At 38.5% G+C, this 25,496-nt stretch overlaps 1 protein-coding gene across 1 annotated transcript in view; it reads left to right on the top strand.

The window, feature by feature from the left end:
• The window catches only part of LOC147706990 (cytochrome P450 2K1-like), a 528,089-nt gene that overhangs the window by 427,268 nt on the left and 75,325 nt on the right, over positions 1–25,496 (top strand). The window contains exon 7 of the mRNA XM_086926217.1: positions 19,700–19,884. Within this exon, the coding sequence (XP_086782343.1) occupies positions 19,700–19,884 (185 nt within the window). The remainder of the gene's footprint in view (positions 1–19,699; positions 19,885–25,496) is intronic.

The following is a 25,496-nucleotide window of genomic DNA, read 5'->3' as shown; positions in this document are numbered from 1 at the left end:
CTTTTACCAACTCAAAATTCCATGCTAACATAAAAATATAATCTATAGGGCAATTTTGAGTCCCATATTTAAAAGTTTTCTTGGCCGGACACTCCTGAGTTGAACTACCATTTCGACATAACAAACTTTTTGTCGCTAAGAAATTGCCCAGGTTAGCCGCATCAGTCGGTATTTTAATTTCCAAATATTCTGCTTTTTTTACTTCACAAGCCTCTAGAATTTCTGTATACCACTGAACAGACAATTTTGGGTTTAATTTGTGATTAAAATCTGCCAATAACAACATCAAATCATTTCCATACTTATCACAAAGTGTATCCATATCATTCTTAAAATATAACAATTCGTCCCCATATTCCTTCCGTGAACTCCACTGCATATACACATTTAGGATCAGCATATTTTCATATTTTTTATCAGCAAATGATGTTTGTATTCTACAAGCCAAAAGCCACTTAGACGTCACAGGTATCTGAATAACCTTAGTCAATAAATTTGTTGAAATCAAAGTCAGCAAGCCACCTGCTGGGCAGCCAGAGGTAGATTTTTCTGCTGGTCGGTAAATTTGTTGGAACCCTTCCACTACCGGGGGTTCTCCACAGAGCCAGGTCTCTTGTATTCAAATGATTTTACTCTTTTTTGCGAGTTCTTTCAAAGCTTCCTGTTTTACTTGAGTACCCAACCCATTTATATTGCAAGAGACCTTATATGTGCTCCGTGGCTGCTCCATTACCTATTCTACATCGCTTATGGGATCATTGATTACAGATTCCTCCCTATAGCTTTGTGAGGGGCCTGCCGGGCTTCGATATTACTCCAATTCTTCCAGGACTCCGCTAGGTCTGAATTATTTATCACTATATTGAAGTTTTCCCGCCCTTGTTCCATTTCCCTTCCTGGTAGCTTCACTTGTCTCTTGCCTAGCCCTGCATGGTACTCTTGTACTATCTCTTCTTTGGGCACTAATCTAATCCCCTCCTTTCGGATCTCCTGCTCTGCGTTTATTATTGCAGTTATGACCAGAGCAGAATAGAACTGTACCTTAGTAACCTCCTTACCATCACCATTTACCTGGAAACCCACCTGTCGCAGATCTTCTGTGCCTATTCTTTTTAAATTTGAGCAGTGCGCAAATATATTGAGAAGGTGGGCCCTATTTAGATAAGCACTCTTTTTTGCTTTTTTCCCACCCCTTCCCAATTTTACATGTTCAAAATAGAGCCACTTATTCCCTTTGTCCATCTCTTCTCCAGACTTAACCCCCCCCCCCCCCCTGATGTGGTTCTGTGTTAATTCTGCATCCCTCCTCCGGGCTACTTTCCCAATATACCTTCTTTTTAGCTGGGACCTACCGGGCGGGCGCACTCGCTTGCTCAGGGGCCACCTGTCTTATATTTTTCATCACCTTTTCCTGGTGGATTTGCTTCTTACAACCGCTCTCCTTTTTCGCTAGCTTCCTGCCCCAATTCTCTGGTCTTGTTTTAATTAGACTGGATTCCCTCACAATTTTATGGGGCTGTGACTTAGGATCTTGTACTACTACTTCTGGTAACTCATACTTTTCTTCCCATTTTTTTGTCACTCTTCTGCTCACCTTTCTTTTCACCCCCCTTCTTGCCATTCTTACGCTTTTTGATAAGCCATAGTTCGCCTCTTCTTTTTACCAACATTGGCCATCTTGACACATAAACTTCTTGTTCACCCGAGTGGACTACATCAACATGACTTACTTATGGGGGATTAACAATTCCACCTTCCTCGTCCCCTTCCCTCCATAGACCCGTAACCACCGGATCTAAGACAGGTCTTAACATTGAGGGCATTTGACCCCTAATACCCTGAAATTCTCCCTCAATTTTAGACAGATGCATTTTTTGGCTTTTCAAAATATCATGGTTTAGCATTATTACTTTTAACAATCCTTGTAGCGATTTTTGCACCATTAGCATCAATTCCAAGATTGAAGATGCTGGAATTTCTGACCACTCCAAGTTTATCTCAGAGAGCTGGTTTTCACTATTTGTGTCGCCATTTTTGTCCAGACCTACAAGGTCATTGCTTCTCGTTAAAACCAGCTTTTCTATTCCAGCAAAACTTCTTTCTGGGTTTAGAGTTCTTTCATCCATTTGCCTCGAACCCAGGCTAACTGCCTCCTCCGACGTCTGTCGTAACAATCGCGGAGAAGAAGAAAGTCGTGGTGACATTATTGTCCCCTTTTGGCCTTTCAGAGACTGTACCGATCGATTGACCAGGTCTATTGAGTCTACCAAGCAATCATCGAAGATCAAAGACGTGCCCCCTTTCCATGAATCCTCCTCTTCCTCGGTAGCCATGGCTTTAGCCGGTGAAAAAAACATTTTAAAATGCTTTCCCACGAATTCCTTAATTGTATGGGATGCTACACTCCCCTTACTTCCAACATGCTGTAGTTCTTTGGGGGTTTTCTCTTTATTCTTTTGAGAGCGTTTGGATTTTTCCTTGACACCTGGTGATGTCAAGCTCTCTTGGTCGTCTTGTCTATTTTCACCATTAGACTTTGCTTTCCTTGTTATTCCTAAAGTGCTTTTGTTTTTCCGTGGGGCCATTCTATTCCTTGAGCACTTCCCTCAAGTGCTTCTAATTAAAAACAATTTAATTTAATTAAACTTGAATATTAATGCAAAAATTATTTCCCCTTACCTCTGTTGTGCCTTGTACTGCGCTCGGGCCCGTGCCCTTCTCCACTTCTCCTTATAAAGTTATTAGTCCTGGTTTATTTTGCCAATTGGTCAAAGTTTCCTTCCTCCACGCCCTCAGCTTTGACTCTCATGAGGGTTGATGGGAGTTAATAGGGGTATAGCCAAGAGGGATTACTCCTTTTACTGCTTTGCCCACGAAGTCTACTCTCTTTACCCTCTCTTATGCCACCACCGGCTTCCACTTGCTTCCTCTACCCCCACTCCACCTCCGCAACACAGGTAGAACTCAGGCGGGGGGGGGGTGAGTTTTTCAAGTTTTTACACGTTCACGCAGGTCTGTGGCTCCTTTATCCAGTTTCCGGGGCAGTGTGCACGCAAATTTGTTTTTCCTGAGAGCTAGATTACCATGGACTCACAGGTCTCACAGGTCCCGCTCCTCCTTATGTTGCAACCCAGCTTAGCCCAGTTCTCAGGGCTCTATACTCTGCAAGGGTGAGGTCGCCGCCTGGACTCACGGGTCCCACAGACCCCGGTCACCTCGATCCTCGCTCCTCGCTCCTCTCGTTAGGGGTTTTGTTGGCTCGGCGCTCGCAGACGCTCACAGCCGCTCCGCTCCAGCAGCCGGCTTCACCCTCGCGCTCTAGCACGCACAGCACGTCGGGGTCATGGGTCACGCAGTACGGCAGCAACAGAGTATCTTGTAGTTGCAATCCCATAGTGACCCTTTCAGCACCATGTACTAATCATTCACACTGGTACAAACCCTTGTCCATTACACATGCAGACCTATAATTACCTATACAGTTATATTTACACCTTGAATTACAATTTCAATTAGTGATTACAAAAGAAATTGGTTAAATGTTTTTTTATATAGAATGGGTTTGTATAGTAATAGAAAAGTATAATTTATAAATTTATTAAAATACATGTATTTGTTTATTTTTTACAGATATTGTTTATCATCATTAAAATAATGTTATCATGCCTGAAAAATCAAGAAAGAGAAAAGGACAGCTAAAGTACAATTATTTGAAGAAAATTCAACAACAAGTATTGGATGACAAACATCACGTGGCTAAAAAGAAGAACCCTTCTGGTAAGACAGCCAAGGAATTCATTAAAAAACGTTCAAAGCCTACAAACAGTGTGCAGAATGTGCAAACTACTGACAATGATTCAACTAGGCAAAAGAAAATCAATAACAGGAAATGAAAAAAAGAAAATTTACATGCAAAAGATTCAAAGTATTGTAAAAGAAGGCAAAATCAGTACAAAGAAATACGTAAACATTTTTTTATAATAGAGTGGTTCTTAATTTGCTCAAAGATATGAAAAAATATTGAAAAAGAGCACTATTTTATAAAAAGAAGAAGCATCTTGAATCCATTGTTGAAAAGGCTTTTGAAGTAAAAAGGAAACTATTTATTTTAGTTTTAAACAGAATTCGATCACTAGATAAACCAATCCATTTAATGAAGGCCAAAACTAAGAGTAAAAGAGTCATTAACAGAACTGATTTTTGTGATTTTTTTTGGGTGAATGGAAACACAGTTCAAGTTCTGAGCCTTTCTTTAATAAAGAGAGTTATTTTCAGACCTGTTGATATCAGTGGTCGAGCTTATGAGGTTAGAAATGGTTGTCCAATTGAGAAAGAGAAAATGGTTCCCAGAAATGCAGAAGCTGATGAAGTTCTAGGCAGACGTCCTAAAGCCCCAGTGTACACTTGGGAATGCAGTAGTATTTGTAGTGTACGAAAAGAATCTATTGATATTTTACTCAATTTATTACGAGCATATAGCAAAAAATCTGTTAAACAAAAGTTTAAGATATTGCAAGGACTAGACCCTTGCAGAATAAGAAATAAAACTGGTTTGCAAGGTCATTCTCTGGCTTGTCTTTCTAGAAAAGTATGTCATAGTGTTTTTCACCATTTCAGGATGTTAGCAGTACATCATACTCAAAAGCGGAAATTAGTCAGAAGATTGTATTATGCAAAAAATCCAGCACTAATGTTAAATGAGTTGAACAGTGCTCTTTTGCGTGGATCAGTATCAGATGTGAAGAAGGTTTGTGATGAAATTGAGTTTTGTTACTTTGGTCCTGAACAAGAGAGTGCAGAAACTGATACATTAATAGAAGAAAATGTTGAAGAGAATGTTGAACATAGTAGTACAATACATTTTGAAGATCAAATTACAAAGTTTAAGGTGATTTCAGGCGAAAGGCCACATTATTCCTGTATTTGTTGCCGGCGAACTCACTATAAAAATCAGACTAGGACTGTTGATCTGTATTTAAGAAGTGAAAGAGAAAATAATGATAAGTGGAAGGAATTTGCAACTTATTTGTTGGTAGAGAATTGTTTTGATTTGGGTTCTGATCAGCGTATTTGTAAATATTATTATAACAAATTAGATGACAATAAAATGACCGCTAGAGCTGTCCATAATATTATTGAGTTGGTTGCTATTCCTCCAGAACTGATAGATTTAAATACCTATGAGTCTATTCTCATTCAATGTGTGCACCCGTTTCAGGCTATTGTTCGTATGGAGCCTAAAACAGGTAAATTGCCTCCTTCAAATTTACAGAGAGGATTAAAAGGAAGAGTTGGATATTTACCTCTAGATTTAAAGAAAAATATTAAAACTATTGGTGTAGAGAGTGTAGAAAATGAACCACTAGTTATTCTAGTTAACGGCGTTCCTACTAAGAGTAAGAAAATCTGGCAAGAGTTAGTGGATGTTAGGAAAGTGCAAAAGGCAACATTGTATCTGATAAAAAACAATGAGTACTATACTAATGTGTATGTGGGAGAAGAAGAAATAGTTTTAGCAGAAGATACTGAAACGTCAAGTGGACAAATTGAAAAAGTGGACATGTCCAGAAGTGAAGAAATCTATAAACATTACAGTGTACATCCACTTCATTCAAAATAAGTGATGGGGAATACCATTGAGTTATTCCAAATGAAACAAGCAAAGGGAAGTCCCATAAGTATATGGGAAGAAAGCTTGGAAGCTCGTTGTTTTCCGCAGTTGTTCCCAACAGGAAAAGGTGGACGATATGATAAACGACCTGTTCAGATTCCTGCATCTGAATATCGGACAACAAGATTGTATGCAGAAGATCCAAGATTTCGACAATGTATTTCATATATATTTCATCTTTTGTTTGAGAGTGACTTGTCTGGACTTTCATATGCAGTCATTCACATATTGAAAACAGGAGTACATCTGCAAAATGTTTCTGCAAAGGAATTTATGGATAAAGTACACCAAAGAGATGATCATTTAGAATCTCAGCTGATTAATCAGATGGCATGTCAGTGTGGCACTAATGAGTATTGGTACCGTCATCATGGAGAACTTAAATGTATGCTAAGGAACCTAGGAACGCCTACATGGTTCCTTACCCTGAACTGTGCTGAATACGCTTGGGATGATTTACTTGAATTTCTTTGAGAGGCAAATTCGAATATAAAAAATATTGAATACAAGACACCTGGAGAATCATGCTCTTTGGATCAAGTTAATGTATGCAGGTATTTCAATCATAGATTTGAAGCTATGATGTCTTTCATCTGCAATAAAAAATCCTCCTCTTGGAGAAGTTGTGGATTTCTTTTTGAGAAAGGAGTATCAAGCAAGAGGTGCTCATCATATACATATGCTGATATGGATCAAGAATGCACCTAAATTCGGAACAGATTCGGATGATACTGTTGTGTCTTTTATTGAAGAATATGCCACATGTTCTATACCCAAAAGCACAGAAGAAAACAACTTAAGACAACAAGTCTTATGATTCCAAAGCAATCGTTGACGAAAATACTGTTGACGAAAGTACAAGTCTAAGGAAAAGTTTTATACCAAATGTCCTGTAATATCTAAAGGAAGAGTAAACAGTTTTATGTCAGCTACGCGACATACCATCACAAGAAAGTCTCCAAAAAATACCTACAAATTAAGAAGAAGCGAAGAGTCAAAATACATAAATGATTACAATCAGTTATTCTGTCCATGTGGAATGCTAACATGGATATTCAGTATGTTGCAGACAATTCCATTGCTATTGCTCGATATGTAACATCCTACATTACAAAATCAGAAAAGACGGAATTGAAAGAAATGTGGGAAGAGATTTCTCACGAGAAGAGTCTAAGTAAGAAATTATACAGTTTCAGTTTGAAGATGTTTTCTCATAGAGAAATCGGAGTGTATGAATGCTCAGATCAGTTATCATCTGCAAGTCTATACTCAAAATCTAGAAGAATTATTTGGGTGAGTCTAGGTCTTGCTGCAACACTAATTCGGGTACTTAAATCTGTTCAAGAAATCGAATATCTCGCAGAAAAAGATCCCGAAAGTACGGATATTGTGAAAACAAATATGTTGGACACATATTATCCAAATAGAAGTCATCATCTTCAGAACATATGTCTTTCTGAAGTGCTGCAAAACGGAATACTCCAGAAAACATCAATGATGGAAAATATGCAGTAATTGGTTCAGAAGGATGTATGGTGAAACAAAGGAAAGGAAATGTAATTATTCACAGGAAACTGAGTTGCGACACTGCTGATTAAAGAGAATTTTACTATTTAGCACTTTTGCAACTGTTTAAACCGTGGCTTTCAGAATTGGAATTACTTGGGGATTTTCAGAGCTATGAAGATTCCTTCAATACTTGTAAAGATACCATAGAATGTACTGTTTTTGCAAATTATGTGAAAATGTTGAACGATGAAATTGATCAAGAAGCTACTATTGCAGCTGAGATTGCTAGAGACAGTTCTCAACACAGTCAAACTTCTGCTCCGCTGAGTCAAGATCCACTAGGACCTCCAATTGTTGAAAATGAAGCAGCAATTGCCATGATCAAGGTGGAAACAGCAATGCATCAAGCTCAAGAACATACTATGGACTTAGCAAACTTGGAAGAACAAATACATGTTGAAGAGAAAGAAATATATCAGCAGGTGAGACAACAGATTGACCATGGATTACTTCATGAAAAGAAAGAATGCACATGCACATCATTTCAACCTATCCAAATGTATGTGAATGGACAAGCTGGAACAGGAAAAAGTTTCTTAATTAAAGTATTCACCAGTTATCTACAGAAAACAACTGACTCACATTTGTCTTGTGTAGTAACTGCTCCAACTGTGTTGGCAGCACACAACATTAAAGGAATTACATTGCATTGTTTACTTATGCTACCTGTGGAGCATGAAAACAAATTGGAATATCACAAGCTTTCTGGAAAAGCTTGTTATGAAGTTTCAAGAGTGCAGAAGAAAATGAAACTTCTAATTATTGATGAGGGAAGAATGGTCTCAAGCTTAATGCTTGCTTTTGTGCATTTAGGAATACAGCAAATTCTTAAAACAGAGTACGATGTCTTATTTGGAGGAAAACATGTCATAGTTTTTAGAGATCTACTGCAACTTACTCCCATAAAAGGACAACCAGTATTTAAAACACTTACGCATGAAGACACCAGAAAGTCTTTGGGTAGTGTTGGAAACGTTAATATTTTGAATACAAAGAACTCATTGCAAATATGCGACAGGCAAATTATGTTGATTATGGAACTATTCTTCAAGATATAAGAATTGGAGTACTGACAGAACATGGCAAGCAAACTTTGCAGAGATGATTACTTTCCAATTTGTTTCCAAATGAAAATATAGTTCCTGAGAAAATATATATGAAAATTGCAGAATCTGCTTAATTCCAACACTGCGTGAGTGTTCTATATTCAATGAAGAACTTTTGAAGCTGGAAAATGAAGAAATAATAAAAATGGAAGCCATTGATAAAATAGAGTATGAAGGAATCACTATTATTTTGACAGAAAAGTTGAAAACAAAATTGGGTTCTTTAGAAAAATCGATATCTAAAACTGCTGGTTTCGAAAAGAATCTATATACATTTATAAACTCTCGGGCAATTTTAAGGCGTAATTTGGATGTAGAAAAAGGTTTAGTTAATGGAGCAATGGGCAAAGTTGTTGATTTTTTAAATTATCAGAATAAAGATGTAATTGAATTTTTTAAAATTAAATGTGATCAGATTGAAGAAGTGAAACAAATTGGTTGTTCAGTTCGTTTTCTGCTCGTTAATGATGTATATGTCCGTAGAAAACAGTTTCCACTTTCTCTGGCATATGCAGTGACTATTCATAAATCTAAAGGTTTAAGTGTAGACAGTGCTTTGGTGAACATTGGAAGTACTGTTTTTAAAGAGGGTATGGCATATGTTGCTTTGTCCCGAGTCAGAACTTTCTCTGGTTTGCTTTTGATTGATTTTGATGACACAAAGGTTACTGCAGATGCAAACTATGTAAAAGAGTATAATAGGTTAAGAAGAGCGTATGCTCCCAATTTAGGTCATTATCCTGTATTTGAAAGCGTGTGAAAGGTCAAAAAAGAAGGTATGAGAATTTCTGTAGTGATAGTATAGAGAAGGAAAAAAAACAAGATAATGTTGTGATTGCACGCAAAAAGAAAAAGGACACTGTTGAAGAGATTGTTGGTTATCAGTTTGAAAATAGTTCAGGTGTCAACTGCTATGCTAATGTGGTGTTTAATGTTTTTTTTTCTTGAAGGTTTGCAACAGCAAATTATGGAGAATCGGGAAAAAAGATTGTGTTCCTTGTTTCATTGTATTTATGAAAAATTGAGAACTGATAAAAGTAAAATACGAAGTGTTTGTGATATTTGTAATCTTTTGGATGTATGTTCTGGTTCTACACAATTTACACAGAATATCCAACAAGATGCTCAGGAATTTCTAATGTATATGCTTACCATATTGGAAAATGAAGGCATAGAAATTGAAAATCTTTTTGGCCTTTGTTATAAATGGGAACATTCTTGTGAAAATTGTATGTTTACATGTAGCACTAACATAGACACTGAAACATTTATATATTTGACATTACCAGATTGTAAACCAGTGTCTTTCAATAAACTATTTAAAGCAGCAAATCAAAACATGGAGTGTAGCCAATGCAAATCAGAAATGTTATCAACATTATTTATAGAAAGATATGGACAATATATAATTTTAATGATGCAACGTTGTACAGCTGATGGAAGAAAATTGGACACTTTAATGAAACATTTTGTAACAAGTCAACTATCAATATCAGGAAGGACTTTTGTAGCAGTAGCAAATATTTTCCATGATAGTCCTTCCACAACATCTGGACATTACACTTCCTATCTATAATGTGATAAAGGCAGGACATATTGTAATGATGCTCTGTTGGTTTTTAAAAATTTGCCTAGCGAATTACCAAATTCCTACCTAATATTTTTAAAGCCAAAGTTTTAGGAACATAATGAGGTCTCTGAGGAATTTATTAATATGTAATAATACAATTACTATTGGACAATTTCAATGTAAAGGATTTCAGTAATACCATTTGGCCTAGAGGAAATGTGTATCTTTGAATTACTGACTTTTTCTTGCACATTTTCTCAGCGTATATTTTTAAACAACAACATTTACAGTGTATATAAATTCAAGTAAGAACATTTTCTTAGAAGTAAGCATTTTATATATGTGTGATTAGTATTAAATGGTATGTTATTGAGGATGTAGTCTTGGTTTTTTTTAAACAACCTTATTGATAGTTTTATTTTTGCCCGCTGTTTTGTGATGAGTACGATTGAAATCACTATTTCTAGTGAACTTCAATATATTCTGAGAACAGCAAAAACGGCAAAGAAAATCATTTGTAAAATGATACAATTATGCTGAGTTGTAAAAAATATAATATTATATATTATAACTGTATTTGTTTTCTTTCACAGATCCTAATTCTAAAATATGAAATCCTCAGAAATGTATAAATAAAAAACAACTGAAAAAAAAGTGTAGCGTTTTTTATTTCTATTACTCTGAAGGTAAATTTAAATAAGTATTAAAATGCACAATGGCCTATGTTTGCAAATAGGTGAAGAAAGAGGAGATGGACAGAGTAGATATGCGTGGAAGATGCTCTGTGGGTGTTTTAAGTTACAGGATAAGGATAACATGAATACTGAGTGGCCCTGGGGGCCAACTAACCCACCAGATATGTGCAGAAAGTGCCAGACAGTTGCATTGCAGAGAGGTATAAAATTAGACATGGCTTCAGAGCACCTCTCTGCAACGCAGCTATATGGTGTTCAATAGAGAGACTTAGTGGGTTACTAGGGTCCAAGGAGTTTGAGGATTAAAAGAGACTAAATTCTTTAAGTTAAAACATGTCACAGAGTGTGTTTGCACATGTTATATGAGGCAGCATCCCTTCCATTCACAACTCTATAAACAAGTCCTATCACTTTGCTGAAACATAAGTACTTATAAATGTACCTTGTTCTCTCTTTGCAGTACTGAAATTACTCTACTTATTACTTGTATAGTTAAGGATTGGCCTAGCCATTAACCCTAGTACAAGTTAATTTCTTTATATACTATACAAGCAGATCTGCAAGAAGATACAAAGTATCAATACAGTCTGGAAAACACCCAGTTTATACCTATGTAGGTTTGGAATCTCACTGTCATACGATATCGTGTGACCTGAAAAAAAAAAGATTGGATTAATTCATAATATTTTCCATTGTACCTGTTGAAGGATCGCAATCATTTCAATCATTCTTCTTTGAGCATCTTTGGAGACATAACTCTGTGCTTACCTCCTGTCACTCTCATGCAATTTTTCAAACAATGAATTAGCAATATGTTCTTATTGTAACAGTCTGCCAATACCTAAGCACCTATGGGGCGAATTTAGAAGCATCCTGTGGCAACAATATGTCACTTTCTGTAACATAGTGATGGCACAACACACTCTTTCATATTTACCAAGAGAGGAAAAGGTACTCTGTGTACCGTTTCTTCTCCATGGAAATACAATCTCATCATACACACCACTTTGTGTTGAAGGGGCGTTCTATAGGTGTTGCTGTGTGTGTTTGCACAGAACTCTCATAGAAGAAGACATATCTTCAGATTTATCAGAAATCATGAATCTGAACATGTGTGTGAATGCCACACCATCCTCCAATTTCTGTAGCAAGGCTCAACAAGGAGATTTCTCCTCATTTTTTCTCTTTCAATATATGGTACAATGCACAGCATACATTGAAGGAGAAAAATGTCTTAACTGATTGTTTTTGTGTAGTAAGGTGTGTCTTTCTGCATAAAGACAAACTCCACATGACACAGATATCCTTGCACCATGGTGCAAGGGTTCCTGTGTCACTACATGGCTTCAGTTTAAGCAGCAGTGCAGAGGGAAGCATAGACTTGCAACACATTTACGTACATATGTTGCATCCCTGTGCTTTGGAAGTGCCACAGCAGACTGCAGCTAAAGAGCTTACAGTGTCATGCTGCATCACTTCCTTATAGTTCTGCACTTATACATTCACCATACACCATACACCATACACCACAAATGCATTCTTTCAGTCAATTATACACTACATATACATTCATCTAAACTTTCACACACTATCATACAAATATGGCTATTTTTTTAACCAGAGTAGTTAGTTCTACAAATAATTCTTTTTTTGTTTTTTGTAGTTTTATATTTTTTTGTGCTTTTTTAACGCTTTTTTGATTTTTTTGTTTTTTTTAAAAGGATGACAATGAACTTTAGGGGAAAAAAAAATCTAGCATCGCTGATGGTCGATTGCCCTACAAACTAAAACTACAGACTGCTCATCACAGCAGAGCAATCTATTAAACTTAATGCAGTGTATTTTCACTTTTGCAAATTGTTGACGTATGTCTAGATGTGGGTTTGAAGGAGACGCCCCAGAAGTGCTCGGTACTGCCGGTGGTGGAGGTGGATTCTCCCGGAGTCTTCTGCACTCCTCATGTGCCAGGTTAACAGGATGCAGACATTGTAAATGCTTCCACATATATGCGGTAACGCAAGAGTATTTTTTATTTGGATCTCCTCGTGACAGGACAGCTTTGCAAATTTTGCAAGTCACTTTCGTAGCATTGACTTTCTTCTGTCCTTCTGGAAAGGTGAAAAATTTCCAGACGATGGAAGTATACTTTTCTGGACGTGGAGGTTCAGGTACAAATCCTTCTGCATTTGAGTGTTCTGAGTCCGAGGCTTCCTGCTGTGGTGAATGAAAGGAAAACCAGGTGTGCAATCAGGAAAAAATGAGGTTCTTCTTAGTAGAGCTGTTCCTCTAAAGAAGGTCTAAGAAGAGTGATTGAAATGGGTGGGGTCCTTCAATAGTTAGAATAGGAAGTGTTATGAACCAATCAAAATCTCTTTTTTTCTAGTCACATGGGTTCCACGTAGGGGGCGCTCACCCAGCACGCACCCAACGCGACTTCGCGAAGTTGTATTTAAATGTAATATAGGTTTATTAAAAGTAAAACTATATTATTTTTATGATTACATCAGATAATGTCTTGCCCTAATATTCATATTAAATACATATATATATATATATATATATATGTTTTTAGACAATAAAAATGTTTGCGGGAGTCGCTCACCCAGCGCATCAAACACATATATGACATCATGCTGAGCACGCAAGCGCCGTGAAATGTAATACGTATATGTTGCGTATGCGCCAAGAGTCGGGTACCGGTCGCATAGCAATCGCGCAGGAAAATACATACCTATCGCGCACCCTACGCGGATCCTACATGACAATCCTAAAATGATGCTTAGGTTCCCCGCAGCAATCAAGAAAGGCACGCTTTGGGTGCGAGACTGCAAAAAATGTTTTTTTAAAAAATACTAAGAAAATAATATAAATATATTTAAAAAAATATAAAATAAAATAAAACAATATTAAAATTTCAATATTTTCAAAAACATGTTTTTAAAATTTATATAAAAAATATGTAATGTAATTTAAAAAATAAAATATCTAAAAATAAATAGATAAAAAATGTAGTAAATAAATATGAAAAAAATAAATATAACAATTGATACATTTAAAAATTGTCATTGAAAAAACCTTTGAAATTTACTGAAGAAACCATAGGTTTTAGGGGTGTTATAGTTAGCTGGACATTTTACTCGTACAAAACCATTGAAATTTCTCCGTTATAGTTAGTTGTACTAACTATAACTTGCGCGCCCGCAATCCACTGCTGATGATGTCACATATTACATCACTCATGACATGGTCAGTGACATCACTCATGACATCACTGATGACATCTCAAATGACATCACTGATGACATCAATGATGACATCATCCTTGTGATAGTGGCAGACCTCCTAATATAACCTTTGATACACACATTTAAAAATAGAACCTACAATTTTCAAAACAATGGACATACCAATACCACTTACAGCACACCTATTCAATCAATCAATCAATCAGTGACACTTATAAAGCGCGCTACATACCCGTAGGGTCTCAAGGCGCTGGGGGGGGGGGGGGGGGGGGGAGCCGCTACTGCTCGAACAGCCAGGTCTTCAGCTTCTTCCTGAAGGAGAGGTGGTCTTGGGTCAGGCGCAGGTCGGGAGGGAGGGAGTTCCAGGTCTTGGCGGCCAGGTAGGAGAAGGACCTTCCTCCTGTAGTCGCTCTTCGGATGCGGGGGACGGCGGCGAGGGCGTGGTTGGCTGATCAGAGGTGGCATTTGGGAGCGTAGAAGTTGACTCGGCTGTTGAGGTAGCTCGGGCCTTGGTCGTGTAGGGCTTTGTGTGCGTGGGTGAGGAGGCGGAAGGTGATTCTTTTGTTGACGGGGAGCCAGTGAAGGTCTCTCAGATGTCCGGAGATGTGGCTGGTTCGTGGGATGTCGAGGATGAGTCTGGCTGAGGCGTTCTGGATCCGCTGGAGTCTCTTCTGGAGCTTGGCGGTGGTACCGGCGTAGAGGGCGTTGCCGTAGTCCAGTCGGCTGGTGACGAGGGCCTGGGTGGCGGTCTTCCTGGTCTCGGTGGGGATCCACCAGAAGATCTTCCGTAGCATGCGTAGGATGTTGAAGCATGCCGAGGAGACGTTGTTGACTTGCCTGGTCATGGAGAGGGAGGAGTCCAGGATGAAGCCCTATTCAGTAATTCCAAGATCTACACACACATCCACTCATTCACCAACGGTCGTATACAGTCACTCACACATGTACTCACTCATCACATGTACTCATACACCTATAAATCCTGTTACACACCACCACTCATCCATAGAGTTACTCACACACAGTCACTCATGCTAATAAAGAATCAAACATCCATTTCCTTGCATATACAGTTATACACACACCACCACGCTTACTTCTATAGAAACTTAACATAATTACTCTTTTAAACAATCATTATAGAAACACATACTTATTCATACAGGAACTCTTCAAATCTCTCACTCTCACATATACTCTCTTTTATCTACCAATACTCATATATACTGGTTTAAAATATATGTAGTTAATTATAAAGACACTATTGAGACAGTCATTTACTCACTAACACACCCATACACACACTCATCCACCCGTACAGTCCTGCACACATTCTGTCTTCAACACATACAAACATTGACTCACTCATTTATGCATCTATGCACTAAGTAATACCACCCACTGAACCATACAGACACTCAGACACTCATATTCATACTCGAAAAACCAAGTAATAACCCATATAGACACTCATGTAGCTACTCACCAACCTATGCAGTCACTTATACACAAAGTGAGCGACTGATATTTACATATTTAAGCATTACTCACTAACCCATGTATTCACTAAGATATGCTTAATCAGTACATTATTCAATCAATTTTACAAAAAAAACAAAATCATCCATTTAGACACTTATATACCCATTTATTCTTCCATCGACCTTGAGATACACATATATAAAACATATTTAAATTTCAGAAAAGCACATATTCACTGGATGATGTCATCAGTGATGTCATTTGAGATGTCATCAGTGATGTTATAAGTGATGTCACTGACCATGTCATGAGTGTTGTAATATGTGACGTCATCAGCAGTAAAACTAACTATAACAGAGGAATTTCAATGGTTTTGTACTAGTAAAATGTCCAGCTAACTATAACACCCCTACAACCTATTGTTTTTTCAGTATATATATGCAAAAGAGAGTTTCCCCTTGCGTGGAGGTACACATCAATAGTTGCTAGAATCCCACACTCGGGGTCACACCCAAATTCACCGCCAACGCGTTTCATGCTGTTCCCCTTCTTCATGGGCGGTCTTAAACAAATGGATGGCACGCAAGGACCACCAGCGTTTTCCTTAATTTCTTTTTATTCATCCTGAAATAGGTCATCACAGGAATTATGGGACTGGTAGTACCTCCATACAATTGAGCCTTAAATGAGGTGCTGCCAAAAAAGTCCAACTGTAATAACATGAAAATAATCACTGGGGTGTTCACAAAAGTGTAGGAAAAACAATAACAGCAACAGTCCTTTCGATTGCCGCTCTTGATCTATGGCGACAACGGACCCACAAGTTCAGTGAGGGTGCCATCCATGACCGGGGCAGTCACTATGATGCAAAAGTGAGTTTCCCTTTGGGTGGAGGCACACATCAATTGTTGCTGGAATCCCACACGCGTAATCACACCCAAATTCACCGCTGATGCGTTTCGGGCTGTTCCCCTTCTTCATGGGTTGTCTTAAACAAATGGACGGCACGCAAGGACCACCAGCGTTTTCTTTCATCTCTTTTTATTCATCCTGAAATAGGTCATCACAGGAATTATGAGACTGGTAGTTCCTCCATACAATTGAGCCTTAAATGAGGTGCTGCCAAAAACGTCCATCTGTAATAAAATGAAAATAATCACTGGGGTGTTCCCAAAAGTGTAGGAAAAACAATAACATCAAGAGTCGTTCTGATTGCCGCTCTTGATCTATGGCGACAACGGACCCACAAGTTCAGTGAGGGTGCCATCCGTGACCGGGGTGGTCACTATGATGTAAAAGAGAGTTTCTGCTTGGGTGGAGGCGCACATCAATCGTTGCTGGAATCCCACACTCGCGGTCACACCCAAATTCACCACCAGCTTTTTCCTTCATCTCTTTTTATTTATCCTGAAATAGGTAATCACAGGAATTATATAAAAAAAAAAATATATATATATATATATATATTGATAATCAATATGTTTGTATTATTTTTAACAATATTAGTGTGAATGATTTTTGCAGATATTTTTGTACCTACCATTCCAGGTGTAGGTGGACAATATTTTTAGGTCGATATTTTGAACACAATATTTGTGTAGTATGATATTTGTTTTTCCAATATTATGTCAGACATCCCAGACTGGTCCGTCAGACGAATGTAGCGCTACATAGAATGATGCAGCTTTAATGCCTGGTGGATGCATGGAGAGTGATGTTGTTCCCTGACGAGGTAGATTACATTGTACTGTTCAACAGTCCACATAGCTAGTTCTTGTATTGATTTCTGGTTGACATTGCAGTCATTGATCTGCTGGATTAGGGAGGTGAAATGCTGCAGAGAACCTTGTCAGACCACTTCCCTGTGGTGCTGCTGCTGGAGGACCCTTACAGAAGGTCAGGAATTAGAATCTTAGGAGACCAAGCTACAAGACCCTTTGCTACACTCACAGATCTGAGCAGGCATGTTGAAGTATATCCAGCAGAATGCAGAATCGATTCCAGAGGTGGGAATGCTCTGAGAGGTGTTTAAAGCCTATATATGTGGCATTTACATATCTAAGGGGGCAGGAATGCATATAAGGCTAGATCCTTTGGAAAAAGAGATCAAGTACCTGGAACAAGAGTTTGAAAAAAGTAAGCCGTAGGCCATACTGTCCCAAATTACGGACTCTCAGAAGAAGTTGTGGGATGTAGCACAACATAAAGTATGACATTTAGGGCAGCATGCATGAGCCTGGGTGTTTGAAGAGGGAGACCGGCTGGGAAATAAACTGGCTTGGGTGCTGAGATCCAGTGGATAATGTGAGCAGATAGCAGTTATACGGGGAGGATGGAGCAGTGACTATATCGCTGACTGCCATACTGGATGTCTTTCTACAATATTCTGAATAGTTAAATGCATCCCGCCCGGGCGTTGCAGTTCATGACATAGTACGCTATTTTAATAACCCTGGCTTGGGTTGATTGAGAAATGCAGAATATTCTTAACTCTCCTATAATGGCTGTGGATGTAAAACTTGCAATCACTGCTTTGTCGAGTGGGAAGGCCCGAGAAATTATGGCCTTCTAGTTGAGTTTTACAAGGAATTTGCTAATATACTGGGTCCTAGAATGTTGCCATATGAAGTCTAAATGATTTTGCGATTTGGCTCAAGAAACTTGATTCCCATTATTTGCAGTGTGCCTCTCCAATAATGAAAATACATATATTTTTTATTTTGGCTCCAGACTACAACTAGAAGGAGAGCTTATAGACTATTTTGTGACAGCTTTAAGGAAATTGACCTATTGTTGCAAATTTGGTGGGTTAACAGATGAACAAATTAGAGAGCAATTTCATCTATACTGCAAATGTGAAACGGTCTGTGGATAAAAGATGAGCCATTTTTAAGTGAGATTGTAGCAGCGGCTAAACAAATTGAACTCATGATTAAATGTGTCTAAGAGAGCAAAAAAGATGGGAATGAGACAGCAGATGTGATTACTCAGGGCAAAGGCAATTAGGTTACTGGTAAAATTAAAAGTTAATGTTTTATGTGAGGAGTTACATGGCACATGAGCAACAGGAAATATTGTCCACCTTTTCAAGCCATTTGCTTTTAGTATGGAAAAGGGATGTACTTTAGGATATGCTACCATAGCTTAGAAGGGAGGAAACAAAAAGATGTAAAGGAGGCTGAAGAAGAAATTACTTTGCAAGATGGTTCATATAATGAGAGAAGTCTGACTGATATTGTGTGTGTTGATACTTTGCGGATGTCAATGATGTTTGACTCATGTTAACAATTATTTGGAAAACGTTTTTGAGACCAATTTAGAAGAATAATTTGCTAAATAAGATGGATGTGGTGCCAAGAGGTTATTGTGGTCAAAGACTTAGAATTAAAGGTTATTTCCTTAGCACACTTGAATATAATGGGAAATCCATAATTAGCCCAAAAATGTTTCTATTAACGGTGATAAGATTGTAAGCTGGCACCATCAAAAAGAGCTAGGAATGTTTTTAGATTCCAATGTCATCCCTCAAGTGTGTAGTGTGTGTGCAAGAAGTAGTAGAGAAGTATAAATAGTCTACTGAGTCAGAGATGTTTCTTAATAACGTCTAGCAGCTCTACTGACCTAAGGGTTATGCTGACTCAGAGCAGTGTTGATGAAGATTAAACCATTGCTTTTGCACTAAGAGCACTCGGGAGCAGAATTTGGCAGTTCTTTTGTCAATGAACAAATGTAAAACCTTTCTCTGGGGGGACTTGTTTCACTGTATATACAAACCATTAGCCTATGTGTGAAATCTTTGAGGAAAAGTGTTTAGATTCCATCTCAAGAAGTATCAAGAGACGGGTTATAATCCTTCAAGAACACACATTTATTGGTAACTATGTACTAGAGCTGTTGAATTAAACGGTTTGACTGTCTGTCAAGATTGGTCCTCACTGAGAAAGGGTCTGCAGGAGATGAGATGGAATAGGAGGAAATGTTGGAGGAGGTCTGTGTAATAAGTAACGGTTGTATTACCAAAGGTGAATTGAAAAGAATGGGAAAGGATTCTGTGTTGAAAGATATTATGAGCATCTTTCTGACTGGTTGAGAACAGGTGAACAGTAACAGGCCGGAGCCTTTATGAGCCGCATTGTAATCAGCCCCTTTGTTGTCAGAAGAGAACGGACCACTCAACCAACAATGATTCTACCTAATTAACTGTCTTAGGGCATCTCTCTCCCCAGACTGTATCAGTCATGTTGAACATGTTCATTTGTACAACACACTTTATATTTTTAATTTAGTTACACTTGAATCCCCATCTCATACAAAATGAAAAATATGACAGACCTGTTTAATATTCTTGATTTTGGTTTCAGAAAAAGTCCAAGAAGAGATTGAAAGGGTTTTGGGATCTGCCCAGGTGAGATATGAGCACCGAAATAATATGCCTTACACCAATGCCGTTATCCATGAAATACAGAGGTTTGCCAATATCCTGCCCATGAGCTTGCCTCATGAGACCGCAACAGATGTCACCTTTAAAGGATACTTTATTCCAAAGGTATGTGAAATCCTGCAGTTTGCTTCCTATTGATATGTTAAGGCACAATTTGGCATCTCTTACTACACTCTTGTGGTATGAACTTCTTTAGTGTTCTTTAGTGTTCTGCTATCAATGCTACTTTCAGCGAGGGGCATATCTTAGTGAGTGGGATTTGGGGGAGGGGTTGGATCCTAAATTTGACATTTAAAAAGTAGTAGGTGGTAGGGACGAGAGTGAGATAACCCAAGGAGACTGCATTCAAGCGAGACCAGAAGCATGTTGGTGCAGCTTTGAGGCGTGTTTTTTTAATTGGGCACATGGCTTACTATCCAATTAATATTTTTAGAGATTGTGCTGTCAAACCCTTGTTAAGCCCTAAATTTGTCTCAGACTGTGTTGGTGGAATCATAAACTTCCAGGAAAGGGTCATACTGCATTAATGTACTCAGTGCAATCAGGGACTGGGATTTAAATGAGTTCCAGGGTGGCTTTTTCTCACAATATTAACTCTCTGTAGTATGAAGTATAAAACTGCCATCAGGGTTGTTGTGGTCTTTTGACCTGCTGTCCCACATGACACTCCACCATTCCAAAAGAACCAAAACACAGAAAAGAAGACTGCTGATTTTTACATTGATGTCCTCCATCAAATAATAGATTGACATTGTAGGCCCAATTCAGCAATCCAACTTTACGGTTGAAAATGTATACCTGTCACGTATCCACCAAAGGATACCTTACATTTACTACTGCATAATTGTATGCAACAACTTCATACAATTATGAAGTACTTAATCCTGTGCAAGGTAGATTAACCATGATTTACCTTGAGAGTTTCTGAATGCCCATCAACTGGTGAGTTGGTAAATGATTATTATTAGTGGTAAGTGACAACTCATTCAATGCCAAATCCATAAAAACAGATCAGGGAAGAATGTACCATGGCCCATCAGTTGGGGTACCAGAGATCACAGGTAACATCTCCATCAAAAATCAGCAGCAGTATCGATCAAAGACGGCCCTGTGTTAAAATACTGTGCAGGCTAAGGGCCTGACTCAGAGTCTGTTGGTCCATGGACCACCTAGATCATGCTGGTAGGGCATTGGCAGTCCAGCCACTGTCCGTCTGACAGCCCTTTTACACCAAGGGCGGTCAGACTGCTATTGTAATTCCACAACTGCCAGGGATGAGATATCCATGGTTGTGGCGCTGTGGTCTTGAGGCCGCTTGGTGGGGGCACCGGCAAGCATATTACGACTTTCCTCAATACCAGCAGTTTCATGAAGGTACTTCCACCATTAAACCGCTGGCCAACAGAAAATGCTGTGCTTTGGGGTGCATGGAGGGTGGCACATGTGGTGTCCCCCCCATGGAGTTTTGCAGCCCTAGTTCCTGCACTGGAAAGAATGCACAACATAATGGATTCCTTTCCGTGCAGAAATGTGGCCCGGCGGTCCCACTGCACTGCAGTCTAAGGCTCACTATAAGCCTTTAAACTGCACAGCTGCGGGCCACCATGCTGCCATCCTACTCATCAGACTACAAAAATACTTGTAATCTGGTCGGCGGATGAGTGCTGATGCGTTTTGGTGGCACAGGAGCCTGCCGATAGCGTGACAACCGCTCCCGCACCACCAAAACTCGTAATCAGGCCCTAAGACTCATAGTTGACTAAAAGACACAACCTGGAAGACAGGCACTGACTAATGGGTAAGCAGTTGGAGAGTGATATTCATAATTCTTGAACGCCACGGGAAAGATCACATCCACATGATAATCACTTACAGTGCGAAACATGGATTATTGGGTTTGTATGCCGCAAAAGCATAATAAAATGCATAACGAAATATACTATACAGATGTCAAATAGAATGTTCATAATGATCAAATACTATGGTGCATAGATCGAATGAAGGTATAGAAATGGTGATTACCGCAAGTGACTGGGGACGACCCATGCAAAATCACCCGTAAAGCACTGTTCATGGCAAGAACTTATCCAGGTGGACCTCACAAAATTAAAGGCAACCCAAAATGTTTCAAACTAAACTTGAAAGCCAGCTTATCTCCAGAGATGCAGTAATTCATGCATACAGGGCTTATGTAATAATCCATTTTTGTAAAGCACATGCTCGAGGGCGTCTTGACTTCACAAGTCTGAGTTCATGAGCTCCGAAGTCTGGACCAGGGATTTGCAGACCTTCCAAATCACATGGTGCCACTTTGTGACACACGATATTGGCTCCCTTCACATGGTCGTCCAGTGAGAAGCCAAATCACATGGCAAAAGGGAAAACAAGCTGAAAATCACGGCAAACAATAGATTTCCAACTCACCATTAAGGGGTGCGAAAACACCCCAGGACATTTGATGGGGAGTGCGGTCTTCCCCTCCTCACACAGTGAAATGTTTGTGTAAGTTAGCAGGTATGGAACTGACAAGAAGATATTTATATGGGGAAGCAGGTGCCATTTTTTAAATTCCCTATTGATGGTTGCAACTACTGCAATAAACAAAGGGGTGTGACTAAAATGCTAGACAGACAGACAGACAGACAGACAGATAGATAGATAGATAGATAGATAGATAGATAGATAGATAGATAGATAGATAGATAGATAGATAGATAGATGTTTCTGAGCAGCCCCTGAAAATTTGTGAGGGTTTCGTCAAGGGGGGGGCCGAGAAAAAAGGGGGTCCCAAAACGCGTTTTTCCCATTCATTTTTCCATAGGGCGGTTGGAATCACTTTTAGCTCCAACGGCTGAATGGATTTACACGAAACTTGGCAAAATTGGAGATATGGTTTGCCCGACGTGCCTTTGCTATGCCTCAATATATGTGCTCCAGTGGATTTTGAGAAATTAACGTTTTTAAAAATAGATATATCTGTGACAGCGTCCAGGTTAGCGCCCCGGTTTGCGTACCTGACACGTAACGGAACTTCGCGAGGAGAAGCGGATTGGCTCCCCAGTGACTTTGAACATTCTAAACACATCGGAGCGGCCGCCATCTTGTGTCTTGGTAGGATCGAGACACAAGAGGTGGCAAAAACAAAGGGGAAAATGAGCATAAGGGGGCAGAGTACATCCTCCCTGACCCCCTAGGTTTGATGAGGGGGCTTTAAAAGGGGCCCGCGGGGCAAAAAAAAAATAATTTATTATCGTTTTTTCTGCGGGGGGAGCGCTCGGTACGCGCACCGGGAAGCGGTCCGGGGAGCGTAACATAGGGAAAATAGAATGAAGGAATGTTCAAATAATGTATGCTTATTGATTGTTCTTTTTGTTTTATTTTTTTAAATTTTTTTTCATTTAAGTACCAACATGTAGGTACCAATGTAGAGTCTAAAAATAAATATACACTGTTTCCTTTGTAGATATCTTGCATGTTGTTTCAGAAGTTATTGTGGTATATGGAATTTATAGCATAGTCTGTGAGGAAAGCAGAAAGAACATGGAGGCAGGAGATGATAAAGAGATGTTAAATACACATTGGAGATAAAGTAGTGGGAGAAAGGAAGTAATTATGAGCAAACTTACTATGTAACACAAAAAAGTTGCACAGTATATTTAAAGTCTGACTTTACATTATAATCAATTTGGTACTAGTTTAAAAAATAAATATAAAAATGAATAATGTCTCAAACAATTTTTGAATTATTAAATATACATTTATTTTTCAGATTCTTTTTCAAAATTTAACAGAACTTCTAATATTTGATTGTCAGAAATGTTCTCATTTTCAATCAGGAAATCTACTGATTGTACACATTGAAGTAGTTCATAGTCCCGTGATTCATCCATGAATTCTGAGTCATTGGGTTCAATATCTTTATCATTGTTGCTTTCCAGAACAATTTCGAGGGAATGTTTTTGCTCTCCTTCCATTTTTGTGCTGTAATTTGTATTTAAAAAAAATATATCAGTAAAGATAGGGCACTGTTGGGTTTAAGTTCAGACAGGTACTTTGGTTTTTTAACAGTGATTTTATCTTTGGGCAGTGGAAGTAAAAATATAAAAAAGTGTATGTGATAAAGCCTAAGTAAATTCATAATTATACAAGACAAGCCTAACTCCATCCATAACTATAACAGAGAAGTCTTTCTTATTCTATAACTATTACAGAGGGATAGTATATAACTATCAGAAAATGTTTTCCAAATTAACTTAAAGTGCACAAAATACTTCAGTTTTTAAAAAAACATCTTAACTTTCAAAAAGAAGTTTAAGTTGTCAGTGGAAATGCACTTGAAATGTACTCCAGGAAGTAGTAGTCAAAATGGCTGTGTTTCTCTCTCTTTCTTTATATATATTCAAGTACATAACCAATCAAATGTCATGAAATAATAGAAGATAATGAAAGTAGCATTTTAATTGGTTGTCAATTCTAACACTTCATAAGTGTTTTTGTTATGTAATTTACCTCAGGATATTTAGTCAGGCCTACAGCATAATTTTCTCAATGGAATTCCATCAAATTTGGGTAAATGGTAGGGACTGCTATGTAGTAGGGCCTATTCTATATTTGATGAAAGTGTCTCCAGTGGTTTTTCTGTAAATTACTTTCCCACCTTTTTTTAGCGAGCGCTCACCGGTGCGCGGCCCGGTACGCGTACCGGCAGGGTTACGGGAGTCCTCCATTTTGTGTATCGGTAGAATTGAGCCACAAGATGGAGGACAAACAATGTTCGGAATGGGTAGAAGGGGGCACCGTAGACACTTTGTGACCCTCGAGGTTTTCTGAGGGGGGCTTAGGACGCTCATATAGGCAATAAAAAAAAACGCGTGGGAAGCGCCCGGTACGCGCACCGGTAAGCAAACCGGGGAGCGTACTTTGGAGAAAAAAAGAAAAAAGTTAGAAAAAGAGAAATGTTTTGAATGATCAGAGGTAGGGTAGCTATGAAAAGAGCTATTGGGTTCTGTGGCTAATTTAGGTACGTACAAGTAGGTTCCAATGCACAGTTTTAAATTCAGGAGGAATATGCTATTCCCCTCATCGGAGAAGTGCACACCATCTCCTATGTAGATGTCTTGCATGTTGTAACGCAAGTTATTGTTGTATAATAAACCCATTGTAAATTCTCTCATGTAAGCAGAAACAGATTTATTCACATGTTTCCGTGCTTTCTCAAATTGTGGAAAAAATTGGTTGGACCACTTCCATTTCTGTCATTGGCATATATTGGAATATACCAAGGCAGTTTGGGGAAAAAGTGTCATCAATTGATCAAAGGTGTCCTTTAAAAGCATTTCCAGACCAACCCCAGTCATAGTCCCAAAATCAATTCCACCACAGTGCACTATTAAGAGGTTAGGGTTTGGCAGATGCATAAAAAAATTATATTAAAAACATATAAAATATATTTTTCATTTAAAAGAATAATACATTTAACAGCTTTTGATATTTGCTATAAAAAAATTGAAATTCACTGAAAAAACCATAGGTTATAGACCATATATAGTTAGGGATTAGCATTTACAAAACCTTATTTTACTCACACAAAACCATTGAAATTCGCATATATAGTTAGTTGCACTAACTATATATCGCGCACCTGCAATCCACTGCTGATGATGTCACATATTACATCATTCATGACATGGTCAGTGACATCACTGATGACATCACTG

The sequence above is a fragment of the Lissotriton vulgaris genome, chromosome 6, assembly GCF_964263255.1.
Source record: "Lissotriton vulgaris chromosome 6, aLisVul1.2, whole genome shotgun sequence".
NCBI lineage: Eukaryota > Metazoa > Chordata > Amphibia > Caudata > Salamandridae > Lissotriton > Lissotriton vulgaris.
The sequence above is the reverse complement of the archived record's forward strand: the minus strand, read 5'-3'. Positions and strand labels throughout refer to the sequence as shown.